This window comes from Helianthus annuus, chromosome 1 (assembly GCF_002127325.2).
Source record: "Helianthus annuus cultivar XRQ/B chromosome 1, HanXRQr2.0-SUNRISE, whole genome shotgun sequence".
Lineage (NCBI taxonomy): Eukaryota > Viridiplantae > Streptophyta > Magnoliopsida > Asterales > Asteraceae > Helianthus > Helianthus annuus.
Genome location: NC_035433.2, coordinates 136,072,970 through 136,091,907, shown reverse-complemented (window position 1 = coordinate 136,091,907; position 18,938 = coordinate 136,072,970). Strand labels below are relative to the sequence as shown.

The window sequence follows — 18,938 nt, the reverse complement described above, 5'->3', positions numbered from 1 at the left end:
TTCACCATCATCAACCTCCATTCACCTCCGTCCAATCATTTGCCACTGGCAGAATATTAATCGATGAAGTAAGTGACATCCAAAATCCAATCATCCGTACATACTCTTTTTATTTAACTTCCTAATCAAAGATGCTAATTTTGCTTAATGGGTTTCTGCTTTTTACTATTTTTGTTGCTTTAATTGTGTTTTATATTCATTAATTCGACAACTCTTTTCCTCATCAGTGTTTATTTAATACCGCTTTCTGATGGGTATTAATCTAACGCCATTTTGCTATGAGGGGTTTAGTGATGTTAACTTTTGTGTTAGTATTCTCAGTTCATGTGTTCTCGTTTTCGAAGAGGGATACGGTGAACATTGGAGCCATTATGACCATGAATACCGTCAATGGGAAGGTCTCAACCATTGCCATGAAGGCAGCTGTGGATGATGTTAACTCCAATCCCAACGTTTTGCCTGGAAAAAGATTGAGTCTTTCCATTCATGATGCGAACCACAGTGGCTTTCTCGGTATTGCTGGTGGTAATGTTTTTTTAGTTCATGTAATTTTGTTTTACCCTTAATTTTTTATGCTACTTCCTTAAAAGCTTTTTAGTTTTACTTGGGTGGCAATCGTATTGGGTTAGTCATTGGTGGCTTGAATTGATGAATTTGAACACCACCTAATATATGTGTTTAACGGGTCGCAAATGGGTTGAACTTACAAAATATACATCTTAGTTTTCAATTGATAAAATCATTTTAGGTAAAAAAGTTGAGTGTAGTTAACATGATTTATGACCCCTTTAATTAAACGAGTCAAATAAGTCAACAAGACGCAACACGTCTTACAAAAAGGGTTAGCCATAAAAATCCGAACATGGGATACCTCTAAACCCTTATTTCAGTAATAATTCCTTAACATGAGTCCTTAAAATGTACATCTAAACAAGCTACTATAAGGATCATAGTTGTCAATAGCGGCTATAGCGATCGCTGTAGCGTGCTATGTAGGGAATTGATGAAGTTTCGCTATTTGGATTATAGCGACTGATAGCGTAAATAGCGACAGTTATTTTTTTATTTGAGTTAAATGCCCGGATAGTCCCTGTGATTTAGCATTTTTTCACCTTTAGTCTCTAACTTTCTAAAATTACCTCTATAGTCCCCAAGTTTTCAATTTTCGTTCCCGAATAGTTTCTGGCGTGATAGAGGGTTAGTTTTCTCAGTTTTGTCTATGTAAAATTACTTAACTACCCTTACTTATTATAAAAAAAATAACTAAAACCACACTACCCATTCCCCGTAACCCCACCCCCTTCCTCTCTTCTTCTCCAAAACAAACCAAAAGCTCCAAAAAACACCATTCATGGCAGATCTAGTTTTCTTCCCTGTACTTATTATACCATCACCAAAACCCAAAAAAAAAATTAGAAAAATATAAAACAATAACTGAAGCATGGAATCAACGGCAATAAACTCAATATCGTTGATCTAGAAGCTAATGCACTTACGTTTCCAACAACATTTATTTTTCGTCAATCAAGCTTCTGCGTTAAAGGGGATGGTGATTTGGTGGTGCTCACCACTCACCGGATAATTCTCCACCACCCACCGAATGTTTTTTCAGGGGTGCTGGCATGCTACAGCGGATTGACGATTTGAGGAGGGAGAATGAAGGACTCAAGGGTTAGCTCAAGACTTCTCAGTCTGTTGCTGCCGAAATTAGATGTCAAGTGGTTGAGGCTGAGAGAAAGTTGCAAGAGGAGAAGGTACATATGTCACACCCCTAATTTCCACGTGTCACCGGTGGGCCCGGTGGGGAGTATAGTGACGTAGTTGGCATCATCATATACAAACAACACAATATATAAATGCACAGCGGAAGCAAAGATAGATTCATTTCAACATTTATAGTGTGTAGTATTAAATATCACTAATAGTTGAAACGGATCCACAGGCGGATCAAAATAAAATAAGATATTGTTCAACAGATTTATTGTTATCCAAGCTTGCGAGACTTATTGTGGACGCTCTAGAAGACAGCCAGCCTATTTTGTGTAGTACCTGCACTTAACCTTTTTGGTAAAAATACGTCAGTTTACACTGGTAAATACAATTTAACTGACTCATTTTGAAAAGGTTGAAAATTTATTTAAATGCACATGGCATAAAATATTTTTTTATAACTTGGGATAATTATTTATAATAATCTTGTAAAGGATTTACATGTTACTTATGCGTTCAGTAGCCCGGTTCGTGCCGGGTTAAAGATTAATAGACACACCACAATATAGAGTTATACACTGACGGGTGTACGCCTACACCCCGTGCTCAGGTCGTGGCCATCTCGTAAGATGATGCCAAGGATATCCGGGACATGGTCATCAACCCCCCAAAGGCTTTAAGCAATAATACACATTCAAAACAAGGCATCTCAATAAATTTAACCACTATTCAATTAAAGAATTCGATGCCGGACCAAGCGGTATATTATATACCGTACCCCAAACCCGTATAGGGAAAATAAGTTAAAAGTATTTACCTCGGTAAGTATAAATCACAACTAGCAAGTGAAGGTAGCTTTTACTGGTTCTTCTATTCTGGAACAAAGGTTTATATAACCTATTAGATTCCTAACGGATCTTTATTTAAGTCTAAACTTAGATCGGTTAGTTTTAAGGACGATACGGTTCAAACGCACGATTAAGCGAAGACCGGATAGAATGTGATTTAGACCCGACAAGTTTGAATACTTGTATAATATGGGTATGCTAAATACATTCTGGATTTTGAGACAAAAATGATAATGTTCGACCCGTTTCGGTTAATTTATGCAAACTAGTTACATAAACCGAACCGAACGCTAAAAGAGCGTTACGGGTAACCATAAGAGTCATATGCAAGTTCCCTGAGATAATATGCTCTATATATGTCATAATATCAGTAAGTTATGTTCTATTATGCCCCGAATGAGTTTAAACTCAACTTATGCCTTATAAGGGCATTTTGGTCATTTAAAAGATTATAAATGAGTTAAATTTGTAATCTGAGTTGTAGGTCTGATTTATACAGTAAAAATACTTAATTTAACATATTATAACAGTAGGGTATATCCCATATATGAAACTTATCATTTAAAATCAAACTATGCACCTTAGGGGTATTTTGGTAATTTAACAAGGGCTAAAAATGTCAAAACTGGAAACCTGAGTTCAAAAACTTATACTTACTGTTATTTTATAAAAATATACTAAGAATATCAGTAGGTGTCAAACTTATATGTATAATATGGTTATAGTGCATACTAGGCGTTAAAAACGCTTTAAAAGGCGATTTAGAGCCGTTTCCGGGTTTTTAAAAGAAAGCTGAGATTTTTTATATTTCCAAAATACTCAAAATGATTTATTTAACAAATAAAATCAGTAGAAAAAGGTTTGGGGTCAAAAAGATTTGTAAAACTCATTTTATGGCTTAAAAGGGTAAATTCGGTATCTACCGAATTAAACTTAGAGACCTATGATACGATCAGCTAACAATTAAATAAAAATCTTCAAAAATCCCAAAATATTATATAACATCAGCGGTTAAAAAGTTTGATATCAAAAAGTGGGCTTAAATAGGTTATACGCTAATTACGCCGTTTATTTAACATAAAGCTTTAGATTTACGATATCGGGCATAACTCTAAATCTGGACCTCCAACTGATATCAAATTTTTGGTGTAAGTTTATAAATCAGTAATAAAGGTTTCTACTCTTTCACTTTTCCAAAAATCACGTTTTATAGCAAAAAGGGCAAAATAGTCATATTTAAGCATAAACCGGTAACATGCATATGAATCGGACAAGTGTTGAACCAAGTCTTAAAATCTCAGAGAGTTGCACATATATAAAAATGGTCCAAAATAAGCTCTAAGGCAGATCTCAAACATGCATGCACGGATCCGAATCGAGAGTCAAAGAAAAAGTCATTTTGTAAGACTTTCGGTTCCAATCCGGGTTTATACTAAAAATTATCGAGTTGATCATGATAAAACATGTTCTTACATTCATTACAAAGTTATTTTGATGATCAAACTGATTGCATGTAACCTACATTACTATTTATGCTAGATTTTGCAAAAATTCGTTCTGTTGACTTTTTAAGAACAACTTTGACTCGACAATAATCATGCTTAGAGTGGGAATCAGAAAATACCCTTTTGAGGGTTTGTTTCCCACATAAATACCAACTTGTAGGTACTTTCAATTTGAGAAATGACTGAGCCATTTTCGTTTAATCAAAAAGTCAAACTAGAGTTACGACGGATTGACTTTCGGCTAATAATCTAAGCTAGAACGAATTAGAGAAGGGTATGAATACTTACAAGAGTCCTAATGAAGCTTAGAGATCACTATGAAGCAGCCTTGACGACCAGAAAGCTCCAGAATCGTTCTTGTGAATTTTTGAAAGTTCAAGTGTTCATATGTTTCTAACTCAAGACCCTTATATGGAGATTTGATCTTGATTAGAGGCTGCCATGTGAGTCTAGGACTGATATGAGATGCATACAAGTGTCCCTAGCTGCATGAAATTCGATTGGTGAGGTTGGGAGGTGATAAAAGCTGTAACCAACTCGAAATTTGATCAAACTGGCAGCTGTCCTTATGTTTCTGTCGCTGGGCAGACCACGCGCCCCGCGTAAGGGGCTCCAGGCGGGTCGCCTGGACCTTCTGATCCACCAAAAATCCTTTTAAACTTTGCGTTTTGGTCCCTGGTCCTTGGTTACGAGGTTTTGGCCTTCTATCTTGCTCATTAGACCTTCAAACTTGATTTTTAAGGACCTTGGGACATTTACCAACATGGTAAAGTCCTCGGTTAACTTTGCGCTCACCCGAAAAGTCATGAAATTCGACGTTGACGCATTTAGCCCTTCATGTACGGTTTTGATCATAACTTTCTCATACGATAGCGAAACTTCACGAAATTTTTACCACATATTCTAGTGAGTATATTTTAGCATTACAAAGCTTCGGGTTTGCCAAAAGATTACTCAGAGGTATAAATTCAACATGTTGACACATTTAGCCCCTGTAGTTTGTAATTCCTCACTTTCTTACATTTTCCGCTTTGTATGATCCATGATTTAACCGTTTGAGACTATAAACATTATGTAGGGTTATTTTAGAGCCTATCTTTCCATTGTTGACACTTTGGACCCTTATAATTCCATAGTTTCACTGTTTGTCAACTTTAGTCCCTCTAAAGTATGTTTTCACATATCCAAAGCCTATGCCACTTGTCTTTGCATTATTGGACGTAAATTTCCGAGGTGTTACATCCTCACCCCCTTAAAAGAAATCTCGACCTCGAGATTTACTGGAACAAATGAGGGTATTTTTCTTTCATCGTGGATTCTACCTCCCATGTGTATTCGGGACCTCTACGGGCATCCCATTTGACCTTAACAATAGGTATATACTTCCTTCGAAGCTTCTTCACCTGTCGATCCTCAATCGACAATGGTTTTTCCACAAACTTCAAGCTTTCATCAATGTGTATATCTGTATGCGGTATGACCAGTGATTCGTCAGCGAAACACTTCTTCAGATTACAGATGTGGAACACATTATGTATACTACTTAGAGATACACCTCTAAAATAACACATTTTCCACAAACTCCCTGTGTTCGATACCCACTTACCACTATCTATTTAGTTGTTCTTGGGATTAAATTTGCGTGACCACGATATCACGTCAAATTTTGGCGCCGTTGCCGGGGAGTAGTGCGCAACGTGTGTTATTTTTTGTTCTTGTTTTGAGTTTGTTATTTTTCTGGTTTACGCTGGGTGTGTTAGTGTGCAGGTATTGACAGGTGCATGCGTACTAGGAGCTCCCACAAGCTATCACCATTGGCGTTTGATCCGGAAATCGAGCGAACTTTGCGAGCAAACAGAATTTTGCTAAGGGAAAATACAATCAGCAGTTCACCAACAACACCAATTACACCAATTACACCACTTCGATACATGGATCCACCACCACCACCACCCACTACGGGTGAATCCACTTCATCATTTATACCAACATCCACCCAACCTTCACCAAATACCACCATTCCACCAAATACTACCGAACCCACCATAATCCAAAATGTTACATCAACCAACACCACACAACCCATTACTACCCAAGAAGAACCGACTATTACCTTTAGTCCTTCTACCACTATACCACCATTATCCCATTTCTTTCCAGGTGCGGGTCCATCATATGCAAGCCATACCATAGCACCAAGCTCAACCATTGTCCATGCTACGTCGTTTCGACCATCCAACCAGTCGGGTTACCAATATTCGACTCTTCCATTTGGGCAATCATCGGGAATTCAAGGAGATGGGTACGATGAAGGTTATGAGGAATTTGAAGGTTATGATGAAGATGGGTATGCTATTGGGGGTGATGGAGAGCAAGGGGAGTACGGTTATATGCAAGGCCAAGTGCAAGTTATTCCAAATGTTGGTGGGGTGCAACAACAACAACTCATACCTCAACATATTAGGCCAAGGCCACAAGGGCCGCAATTGCAACGTCCGGTTCCTTTGCAACAAGTTTGACCACAACAGGTGCAACCGCAAATTCAAAGGCCAATTCAACAACCAATGGTACCACAAGGGCCCATGCAAAGACCAATGGGTCAAGTTCGTCCACGAGGTCGATTTGGTATGCCAAGGAGGCATCTTAGGGAAAATGCAGGGGGAATTGAAGCACATTTTAGACCGGTGATAACGCACAATCCTTCACCGGTGGTTATTCCTCATAACAACCAAGGGAGAACTTTTTAAGTAAGAACCAATTCTTTACAAAGTTTGCCGAAATACAAGGGGCTAGCAACGGAGGAGCCTTATTTCCATTTGGAGGCATATGACTCAATTTGCAATACTCTTGGGAGTCAAGGTTTTTCGGCCGATGATATCAAGTTGGTATTATTTCAATTTTCTTTGGAGGACAAGGCAAAGAAGTGGTTCTACACTTTGCCTTCGGCATCTATTTATACTTGGGCGGAAATGCAACAAATTTTCCTAGACGAGTTTTATACCGCCCAAAAGACCAATGATGCTAGAAAGGGGTTGAGAAGTTTCCAACAACAACAAGGCGAAATGTTCCATGAAGCCTTCGAGCGCTTTAATATGATGATCAAAAATTGTCCTCATCATGGGATTGAACTTTGGGAGTTGATGAATGCCTTCCACGAGGGGTTGTGTGCCGAGGATGCACGTGACTTAATGTCCATCACAAATGGGACTTTTGGCACAAATTATGAAGATGAGGATTGGGAGTTCTTGGAACAAATGGCCATTACCTCAAAGAGGAAAGCCCAAGCATCAAGGAGAGCACGACCGGCTGTCACGAGATCGCAAGTTCATGCAGTTGACGATGGTAATGTTCAAACTACTAATCAAATTTATGATGTTTGTACTATTTGCAAAGAAATAGGTCATGCGGCTGAAAATTGCCAAGGAGGTGATGGGCAATATGAAGAGGTTCATGCTGTGCAAGGTCAAGGAGGGGGTGGTAGAAACTATAATATGAATTCTAACACTTACCACCCCGGGTTGAGAAATCACCCAAACTTTCGGTATGGGAACCCGTCAAATCAAGCTAACCCGAATTTCTAAGGAAACCAAGGATTTCAAAGGCAATATCAAACGGGTCAAAGCTCTTCGGGTGGAAACGAAGTGATGGAGATGTTGAAAGCGATGCAAGTTGAAATGCAACGAATGAATCAATGTGATGAGGTTCGGATGCAAAAGGACGAGGCCCGTGATAAAGCTATTCAAACTTTGACTACTCAAATGGGTCAACTTGCGAGTGAAGTGGCAATTTTGAAGAAAGCAAAAGGCCAGCTACCAAGTGATACGTTGACAAATCCCAAGAATATAAAAAGCGTTAATATCAATGTGGTAAGCACCGTTCCTAGTACCGAATTTAATGAAAAATGTCTAACTTCTTCGTGTCAAATGAATGCAGGTTTGGAAAAAGACGCCGAAGTCGAGAATGATAAAGAATATGGAGTACCAATCGTGCCTATCCGCGTGGAAAAATTAAAAATCCCTCACGCATTGTTGGACTACGGGGCAAGCATGAGTGTGCTACCAAGCGATCTATACGATATGTACGACTTTGGTCCGCTTGAAGATATAGACACTATGGTGAGCTTGGCGGATGAAAGTTGGAGGCGTCCACGGGGAATGGTTAGGAATGTTAAGATTCAATTGGGAGAGTTTGAATACCCGGTGGATTTCCTAGTTTTGGACTATGCTTCTACCAACATGGCATCACAACAAAGGGTAATTTTAGGTCGACCGTTTCTATACACGGCAAATGCTCAAATTAATTGTAGAGACGAGGTTATTACCATGACCGAAAAGAACCGTAAGTTGTCTTTTGATGTTCAAACTAGAGTGATTAGTTATGAGTCCATTGAGGGGAAGGGTGGTGAGTCTAGTGATTGTATGAAAAATGTGTTTCAAAGAATGAGAAAAAAGCACCCACCGGACCGTGAAGAAACACATATGGGGTCAAGCAAGAGCGTATTTGATTACCCACCGAGTCAAAACAAGATGGATGCATTTTGCTCAATGGCATAAGGAATTGATGGAAGTGATAGGAACCGGTTCTTTGAGCCACCATAAATGGGGGTGGCACGGTCTGGCTGAAGACCTCGAAACTTAGCGCTGCTCGGGAGGCAACCCGGGGTTTTATATTGATCTTTCTATTTTTATTTTTCTATGTTTCAGGGCCATGGTAACACTCAAGTGTGGGGAAGATGTGCGGAGATTGGTGTGAAGGTAGTGAGAGGAAGTCAGATTTTCTACAACATTTGTTGTATCAAACTTCACCAGGTCGATGTACTCTTTCCTTAGTCTTGTTGTGTTCTTTAGCTTTGAAATATAGTTAGTTAGTTGTTTGCTTTAGTTTATGGTTGGGAGGTAGGGTGGTGTTTTGATGTTGATGTGTTTGTTGGGTTGTGAAAGTTGGTGGTGTTTTTAGAAATAAAATAAAAAAAAATAAAAAAAAAATAAAAAATTGGGGTTCAAGATGCGAAGCAAATGTGGGTGTTCTTGTTGAAAGCGATCTTTCCCTCAAAACCATACATTGGGACAATGTATCCCAAGTGTGGGGATGGGGGAAATTTTTGAGAAATTCAAAAATTTTTGCAAATCCAAGCGAAAAGTGTAAAAAATTGAAAACTTGATATTGTACCATTTAACACACCGACACCCGTTCTTAGTTTTTTCTTGGTGAGAATTGAACCACATATGAGAATTAATTCTTTGCTTGAGTGGCGGTGTGTGTAGTGTGTAAATAGAACTTGTGTGTGAATACTTGTTAAATCCTAGAGTTAGCATGCTTTTGGAAATGATAAGGGATTTTTAGGAAGCCTCGTCTAGATGTGTGAGAGTGCGGGATTGGTGGGTTGGACCTCATACGTTACATATATGAGCTTGGTATTGTGAGGGGTGGGGGTTTGGTCCATATAAAGCTATGTTTGAAGCCTTAAGCCATTCGATTGAAACCCAAAGCCTACTTCCCATATAAATTATACCCTATTGAGATGACCCGGTTTAGGATAATGTTGTGATTGTGATGTCTTTGTATATATTGTTGAGTTTTATGTGTTTTGAAAAAAAAAAAGAAAAAGAAAAAGAAAAAAAAAGAAAAAAAAGAAAAATATGAGAAAAATACAAAAAGAAGTCATTAGTGCAATAGTAGTTAGAAGTTTATGATGTTTTGGTACATAGTCGTTTGCTTTGGAAATAAAACCGGGTCAAATCAAAATTAGCTCTTATATATATGTTCCACCATTTTCCTACCTTTGCACCTAGCCCCATAACAACCCGTAAGTTCCTTTGATTCAAAAGCATGTTAGATATTGGTTAGGAGGAAACTTGATTTTCATACAAGCTTATTGTCGCACACACACACATATATGCATTGAGTGGTTTAGCATAACTTGCTAATTTTTCTTGTCACCGAGAGTTTTTGTGAGGGGTGTGTTTTGTGGTATGATAAAAAGTTAGTAAAAAGGACGGCACTTTAGTTTGGTTCGCACGATTGGTCGCTTATGGTTAAAAATAGTTTGTGAAGTGGTTGCTTGGGACAAGCAACGGGTAAGTGTGGGGATGTGACGGGTGGTCCGTAGGACAACCTTTAAAAGGTTTAATACAACGCATATTCTACACTTTATTCGGTTAATTGCTTGAAATAGATAACCACTTTGTGTTGGGTTATGCAGGTGCTAAAGTGCTCAAAAGGTGGGTTTTAGGAGGCACGGATGGATACTAGAAGTTGCGGGACTTAAAAAGAGCGAAAGAATGGAAAGATGGAGAAGTCATGGAAGGAAATAAAGCTCAGGACCGTAAGCTACGCCACCAGGCCGTAGCTTACGGCCCCCATCCAATGCCAAAATGATCTGCCGTAAGACAGGAGCAACTTGGCGTAAAAGAACACTGACTGCCGTAAGCTACGGTGGTCTGCCGTAGCTTACGGCTCCTAGCTGACTTGTTGACCTGCTGCCTGCCGTAAGCTACGGCTGGGAGCCATAGCTTATGGCTCCGACTGATCCCATCTTGTAACATTCGCATTTATTGGCCATTTTAAGGAGATTTATGATGCCTAATCATGCAATTTCGGTTACTACTTGGCTAGAACGAGTTGGGAAGTATATGAAGAGCACTTGGAAGCTAAGAAACACATGTTGGAACTATCTTTTCACTAAATCTTTATCTAGCTTTTGTTGGTGAACAATATTTTTCATTTTTCTTGCATTATGTTAGCTAAATCCATGAGTGGCTAGATATTTGGGTGACTATCTTGTGTTGAAGGTTTGAGTAAGACTATGTGTTTTCATTTCATATTTCTAGAATAACAATTGCTTTTTATTTGAATTGATTGTTATGGTGTATGATTGATTGTTAGTAACTTGTTGATTCTTATGTTGAACTAATTAGAAACCATACGTTCTTGGTGCCGTTGGCAATCGGGATATCATGGGTATAGTTAGGTTTGGGTAAGGGTTGATTGATCATCGGGTGATAACCTCACGTTCTCGGAATCTGAGTACTTAGTCCCCTTTCATCACTGCAATTGATTATACATGAACTATGTCTATGTAGTTCTTTCTAGTGAAATATTAACACAGACGTCGAACCAAACCGGAAACGCAAGATAGTCATTTGTCTCTCAACTGTTTACAATCCAAATTTTCATTTTGCAAATTAGTTAATTAATCTTAGTTTTTAAAACCAATCAAATCAACCAACTCTTGAATTTTATTTTTCTTGCAATTAGTTTAATTTAGTTAACTTAGAGATACACCTCTAAAATAACACATTTTCCACAAACTCCCTGTGTTCGATACCCACTTACCACTATCTATTTAGTTGTTCTTGGGATTAAATTTGCGTGACCACGACATCACGTCAATGGGAAGAAAATGTGCTGACTTGGTTAACCTATCCACTATAACCCATATAGTATCGTTTCCCTTCCTTGTCTTGGGCAATTTGGTGATAAAATCCATTGTCACCATCTCCCACTTCCATGTGGGAATTTCAGGTTGTTGAAGCAAACCTGACGGCTTCTGGTGCTCAGCTTTGACTTGCGCACAAGTCAGACATTTAGCTATATACTCAGCTACAGACTTCTTCAAACCAATCCACCAGTGGTTTGCCTTTAGATCCAGGTACATCTTATCAGCTCCAGGATGAACGGAATATTTGGAGCTGTGGGCTTCCTGGAGGATAACATCTCGGAGTCCTCCATAAACTGGAACCCATATTCGCCCATTCAGTCTTATCATTCCATCCTTGTCATAGGATAACTGCTCCTCAGTTACTCCTAGCTTTTCTTCAGGATAGTTAGCTTCCAACATAGCTTCCTTCTGTGCAGCTAACACCCTTTCGTTCAAATTATTCCTGATTTCGATGCGCTTGGCATTGATTCTTATCGGCTTTACTCTTTCTTTTCTGCTTAAGGCGTCAGCAACTACATTTGCCTTGCCTGGATGGTATCTTATCTCACAGTCGTAATCATTTAAAGTTTCCATCCATCTTCTTTGTCGCATGTTCAATTCCTTCTGATTGAACAAATGTTGAAGGCTCTTGTGATCCGAGTAGATCACACACTTGGTCCCATACAAGTAGTGTCTCCAAAGTTTCAGTGCAAATACAACGGCACCCAGTTCCAAGTCGTGGGTGGTGTAGTTTTTCTCGTGCACCTTTAGCTGTCGTGAAGCGTAGGCAATGACCTTGCCTCTCTGCATGAGTACACAGCCCATGCCAGTGTGTGATGCATCGCAATATACCACAAATTCTTCCATACCATCGGGCAATGTTAACACTGGTGCATTGCTCAACTTCTTCTTCAGAACGTCAAAGGATTCCTACTGCTTAGGGCCCCAATCAAACTTGATCTTCTTACGTGTCAACGAAGTTAGGGGCGCAGCAATCCTTGAAAAATTTTCGATGAATCGCCGATAGTATCCTGCTAATCCTAGAAAACTGCGAATCTCGGTAGGCGTCTTTGGCTCTTGCCAATTCATAACTGCTTCTACCTTAGCGGGATCTACTTGGATTCCACGCTCACTTACCACATGCCCAAGGAATTGGACTTCTCGAAGCCAAAATTCGCACTTTGAAAATTTGGCATAGAGCTTCTCATGATGTAGAAGTTTGAGAATACAACGAAGGTGTTTCTCGTGGTCAGCCTGGTTCTTTGAGTAGATAAGGATGTCGTCAATAAAGACGATAACGAATTTATCCAGATAAGGCTTGCAAACGCGATTCATGAGATCCATGAATGCGGCTGGTGCGTTAGTGAGCCTAAAAGGCATCACTAGGAACTCGTAATGTCCATAACGAGTCCTAAACGCTGTCTTGTGAACATCTTCATCCTTGACCTTCAACTGGTGATAGCCCGACCTCAAGTCGATCTTTGAAAAGTAGCTTGCCCCTTGTAACTGATCGAACAGATCGTCGATCCTAGGCAATGGATATCTATTCTTGATGGTGACTTTATTAAGATCGCGGTAATCGATGCACAGATGCATCGATCCATCCTTCCTTTTGACAAACAAAATCGGCGCTCCCCAAGGAGACGAGCTAGGTCTAATAAAACCCTTAGCTAACAGATCATCTAGCTGCGTCCTTAACTCCTTCATATCCGTTGGTGCCAACCTATATGGAGCTCTCGCTACTGGCGCCGCACCCAGAATGATGTTAATTCGAAACTCCACTTGCCTATCTGGTGGTAAACCAGGTAGTTCTTCCGGAAACACTTCAGGGTATTCCGAAATGACAGGGATATCTTCAATCTTTGGCTTTGGCTCATCGACGGTAACTTGCGCCATATAAATGATACAGCCCTTCTGCAGACATCTGGATGCCTTGAGCATGGACACTTGCTCAGGCAATCCGTGCTGGGTATCTCCTTGAATAGTGAGTGACTCACCAGACGGAGTTTTAACTACCACTTGCTTTCTGTTGCACACAATCTGGGCTTGGTTATGTGACAACCAATCCATACCTATCACTACGTCAAAACCGGCTAGCTTAAAGGGAAGTAAGGATAATGGAAAAGAGTGATTCCTAATGGATATAACACATCCATCTAAAACAGTTGAGGCGGTTTCTATGGTTCCGTCAGCTAATTCCACCTCATACTTCACACTTAAGGCTTTTACAGGTAATTTTAACAACTCACAGAATTTATTATCTACAAAAGACTTATCCGCTCCAGAATCAAACAAGACTCTAGCAAAAACATCGTTTACAAGAAAAGTACATGTAATAACGTTGTCATCTTGAACTGCTTCCTTAGCGTCCATCTTGAAGACTCTTGCATTGGTCTTCTTTCCATCATCGGCTTTCTTAGCGTTCTTTGGGCAATTAGACTTTATGTGCCCTTTTTAGTTGCAACCGTAACATGTTGCATCCTTCAGACCCTTACACTTCAAAGTCGTATGATCAGAAGATTTGCAGATTCCACAGGGTCTCACAGGAGACTGGGATTTCGACTCAAATCGACACTTCCCAAAATGGTTCTTCTTGCAAGTTTTGCATTTGGGCTTATCCCCTGATTGCTGCCCATCTCTCTTAAATCCCGACCCTTTCCTGTGGTCGTTATTCCCTCGGTGTATCTTCTCCGATCTCCGTGAGGTATCGTCCTCACGCTTCCTCTTATTCTCTTCCGAGTTCTTAAGTGCTCTCAATCTGACTACGTCCTGGGTGAGAGAGGGATAGATCAGCTACTGATCTGAACGTTGTAGGCCTTGATGCCTTAACACTTGCTTTGATCTCAGGGGCCAAACCCCCAATGAAACGGGCAATCCTTCTCGGCTCTGGGGTTACCAAGTATGGAACCAACCTAGATAGGGTATTGAAAGTGGTGAGGTATGCCTGGCAGTCTAGATTTTTCATCACCAAAGATACGAAGTCTGACTCGATCCTTTCAACTTCGTGTTGTGGGCAAAAATTCTCTTTAATAAGGGCTACGAACTGATCCCATGACATACTGTAAAGTGTGGCCTTTCCGGCACCTTGTAAGATGGATTTCCACCACGCTAGTGCGTCCCCTTTGAACGATTGGGATACGTACTTCACTACATCCCGATCAGCACACCCGCTGATATCTACTACTGTATCCATTTCGTCCAACCAGGTCATGCAGTCAACCGCTCCCTTCTCCCCAATAAAGTCCCGGGGTTTACATGAGACGAAGTATTTGTAGGTACATGACTTATCCCGTGGTTCTGACTTATGCTCGTCCTTCTTTGACGGGATACTGTTTTGGTTGGATGAATGTCGCTCATCATCCTTCTTGAGCTCATCTTTCTTAGATACATCCTTCTTAGAGAGTGGTTTGGTATGAGCCTCCGAATGACCCTTGGTCTTGGAATGTGGCGCGGACCGGGCCCTACTTCGGGTCCTACTTGGTTCACTATATTGCCTTTCAATGGCTTTGGCAACAACATTTTCTACTAATGCTTGTAGCTCCGCACCAGTTATATGTATTCTAGTGTTATCTGGGTCTTCCTCTGAATGACTGTTTACTTCTTCAGACTTAGCCATCTGGCTTTAGGTGCTACATAAAAGTAAGGACAAGGTCTATTTAGAAGCCTAAACAGTGTTATCGTTCTTGACGATTTATTAACCATGGTAAATAAGAGCCATATTGGTTAATTTGTTAATTAATTTCATTCAGGACTTTTTATTAGCTATTTCACCTGAGATTGAAATATATATTGGCACAATAGGCCTAGTCACTTGGACAAATTCTAAATTTGATTTTAGATTCTATAGGATTAAAATTTTAATAATTAAAACAATCAATCCTTTTCTTGGCAGGGGGTCTATAAACCACGGCTATCTTTTTGTTTTATATGACATTAATTATAACCCGTAGGCATTACGTCACAATCAGATATATATATAATATAAATTTGGATCATTTAATAAAAGGGTGACACGTGTGATTTTGCGGATCACACTAGCCAAGAATGTTAACATGTTTACAGATGTTAACAGAGATTTGAATCTTTTTAAACAAGTTTTACCATATTGGCCAGGTCTTTAATATGACATTCAAGCTAGGTTTTACCTTTTTAAGATTCTTATTATTAAAATGGTAAATTAAAATAATAATTGCTATTTTCCATTTATTCGTATATATTATATTTATGCATATAATTCAAAAATGAAAAACTTAAATTAACCATTTCGAATAAAGTTAACTAACAAGAGTTTGCCCTAAATGGGACTTTTACACAAATAACATACCCACGCAGGGGCTAAACTAACAAACAAACCCACGCAGGGGTCAAACAGAAACAACATACCCACGCAGGGGTAGAACAGAAAGGAAAAAATATGCCCACGCAGGGGCAGAGTACAGAAATAAATGTCCTCGCAGGGACATGATTAAATAACTAGCAAACAAAGGATTTAGTAGTCCTTCTTGCTTTTTCCCTTGATTAAATCAACCATCTTCTTAAACATCCCACGATTATGCCGACGCTCTTCCCGTAACTCATGTCGCATCTCACGTCGCACATCATTTATCCCTTGAAGGATTTCTTGAACTTGTGGCGGCGACATCATCGGTGCCGGTGGTGGTAGCGGATATTGCGGTGGTTGAGGAGGCTGCGGCTGCTGATATCCATATGATGGGTATCCATAGGTCGATTGTCTCGTAGCCCAGGGACCTCCAAAAGTACCTTCCGGATTGAGAGAGTAGTAGTTCGCAGCTACCCAGTAGGGATCCTCTGTAAAGTTATAACCTGGGGGAAAAGTCGGCTCGAAGGGATTATATGCGGCCGCGCTAGTATAAGCGGGGATTGGGTTTCCAAAATCCTGTGGTGGTGGTGGCGCGTTTGGTGCAGAAGTCACTTCTGAGACGGGGTGTGAAGATTCTCCCATCTCTGGTTCTTCATGAAGTGGCGAGTATCGGCTGCTACCTGAATGTGGAGGGGTGCCGATGCGTATTCCCCTCGTGTGGACATCCGTGCGTTCCTTCCTCTTCGCCTCGAAGGCGGAGGAGGCAAAACCGGAGGTGGTGGCGGCGGTGGAGTGACCTCATCACGCCGGAAATCCTCAGAAGGATTTTGCTGGTGCTGTGGCTGCTGTTGCTGGAGGTGCAAGGGAGAGCTGTGTTGTGGCTGGTGCAGGGGAGAGTTATGGTAACTAGGGTTAAATACCCAGTCATGCTGCCTGAATCTCTCCTCAAAGCTGTCGGGACCATTGTATGGTGATCCCACAAAAGGTGACCCATCAGAAATCTCGATAGGGTGGTTCGGAGTTCCAGATGGTGGCATTGAGGGATCGGTATCTTCATCGACCTCCATCGCATTGTCGCCAGGGAAATGGTCTTCTGGTCCAAGTGGGTTAAAACCCATAGGCACATCAAGGTAGTCAGCAGGGTTGAACAGGCCTTGGAAAACAGGTGATGGGTGGTCAAAGGGTGATTGGTGTCCTTGGAGAGGAATATAGGACTGGTGAGAGTTGTGGGGCTCATTTTCTGATTGAGGCCCAAAGGAGTGTGGAATAGAAGGTGAGGTACTCTGTGAAACCGAGTGCCTTGCGGGTTCAGTAAAAGACCTCCACAGATTTTGAGCATCTGTGTTATGGGAGCCTGAAGGTGTTCGCCTGTGCGAAGGTCCGGCTTCATGGTCGTTTGGGGCTACATATGCTCCTTATCCCCTTCCTCTTCCTCTCATACGTGGCGGCATTTTGTGAACCTGTCAAAAATCAAACAAGTGACACAACAAAATATATATAAGACAAAGTTAGAAAATAAAACAAATTTTGAATATTTCCTAAGTTCTTTGTCTAGACTCGAGAATCGAGGAATGTGCAATTGTGTAAGGGGCTGTTTGGTAGCCTCTGAATGGTCATTAAGAGGCTACCTCTTAATGGAACCATTAAGAATTTTATCAATGAGAAGGTAGAAGAATGTGACATGTAATGATTTACCATTCAGAGGTTACCTCTTAACCATTCAGACTTGAGGTTACCTCTTATTCATTCAGAGGTTTTAAACCATTAAGAGATAGCATCTGAATGGTCATTAAGAGGCTACCAAACAGCCCCTAACTGAGATTAAACACAAAAGGCTAGTGTTTAATTCACTCAGAGTTGGCTCTGATACCAACCTGTCACACCCCTAATTTCCACGTGTCACCGGTGGGCCCGGTGGGGAGTATAGTGACGTAGTTGGCATCATCATAGACAAACAACACAATATATAAATGCACAGCGGAAGCAAAGATAGATTCATTTCAACATTTATAGTGTGTAGTATTAAATATCACTAATAGTTGAAACGGATCCACAGGCGGATCAAAATAAAATAAGATATTGTTCAACAGATTTATTGTTATCCAAGCTTGCGAGACTTATTGTGGACGCTCTAGAAGACAGCCAGCCTATTTTGTGTAGTACCTGCACTTAACCTTTTTGGGAAAAATACGTCAGTTTACACTGGTAAATACAATTTAACTGACTCATTTTGAAAAGGTTGAAAATTTATTTAAATGCACATGGCATAAAATATTTTTTTATAACTTGGGATAATTATTTATAATAATCTTGTAAAGGATTTACATGTTACTTATGCGTTCAGTAGCCCGGTTCGTGCCGGGTTAAAGATTAATAGACACACCACAATATAGAGTTATACACTGACGGGTGTACGCCTACACCCCGTGCTCAGGTCGTGGCCATCTCGTAAGATGATGCCAAGGATATCCGGGACATGGTCATCAACCCCCCAAAGGCTTTAAGCAATAATACACATTCAAAACAAGGCATCTCAATAAATTTAACCACTATTCAATTAAAGAATTCGATGCCGGACCAAGCGGTATATTATATACCGTACCCCAAGCCTGTATAGGGAAAATAAGTTAAAAGTATTTACCTCGGTAAGTATAAATCACAACTAGCAAGTGAAGGTAGCTTTTACTGGTTCTTCTATTCTAGAACAAAGGTTTATATAACCTATTAGATTCCTAACGGATCTTTATTTAAGTCTAAACTTAGATCGGTTAGTTTTAAGGACGATACGGTTCAAACGCACGATTAAGCGAAGACCGGATAGAATGTGATTTAGACCCGACAAGTTTGAATACTTGTATAATATGGGTATGCTAAATACATTCTGGATTTTGAGACAAAAATGATAATGTTCGACCCGTTTCGGTTAATTTATGCAAACTAGTTACATAAACCGAACCGAACGCTAAAAGAGCGTTACGGGTAACCATAAGAGTCATATGCAAGTTCCCTGAGATAATATGCTCTATATATGTCATAATATCAGTAAGTTATGTTCTATTATGCCCCGAATGAGTTTAAACTCAACTTATGCCTTATAAGGGCATTTTGGTCATTTAAAAGATTATAAATGAGTT

At 40.1% G+C, this 18,938-nt stretch overlaps 1 protein-coding gene and 1 non-coding gene across 2 annotated transcripts in view; one reads left to right on the top strand and one right to left on the bottom strand.

Annotated features, from left to right (window-relative positions):
* LOC110879815 (glutamate receptor 3.2-like) overlaps nt 1-18,938 on the top strand; it is a 70,641-nt gene that overhangs the window by 9,524 nt on the left and 42,179 nt on the right. Inside the window, exon 2 of the mRNA XM_022128355.2 lies at nt 313-525. Coding sequence (XP_021984047.2) covers nt 313-525 — 213 coding nt within the window. The remainder of the gene's footprint in view (nt 1-312; nt 526-18,938) is intronic.
* On the bottom strand, nt 7,082-7,187 carry LOC118482878. Its single transcript, XR_004869106.1, has one exon. It is a non-coding gene; the product is annotated as a small nucleolar RNA R71 (small nucleolar RNA).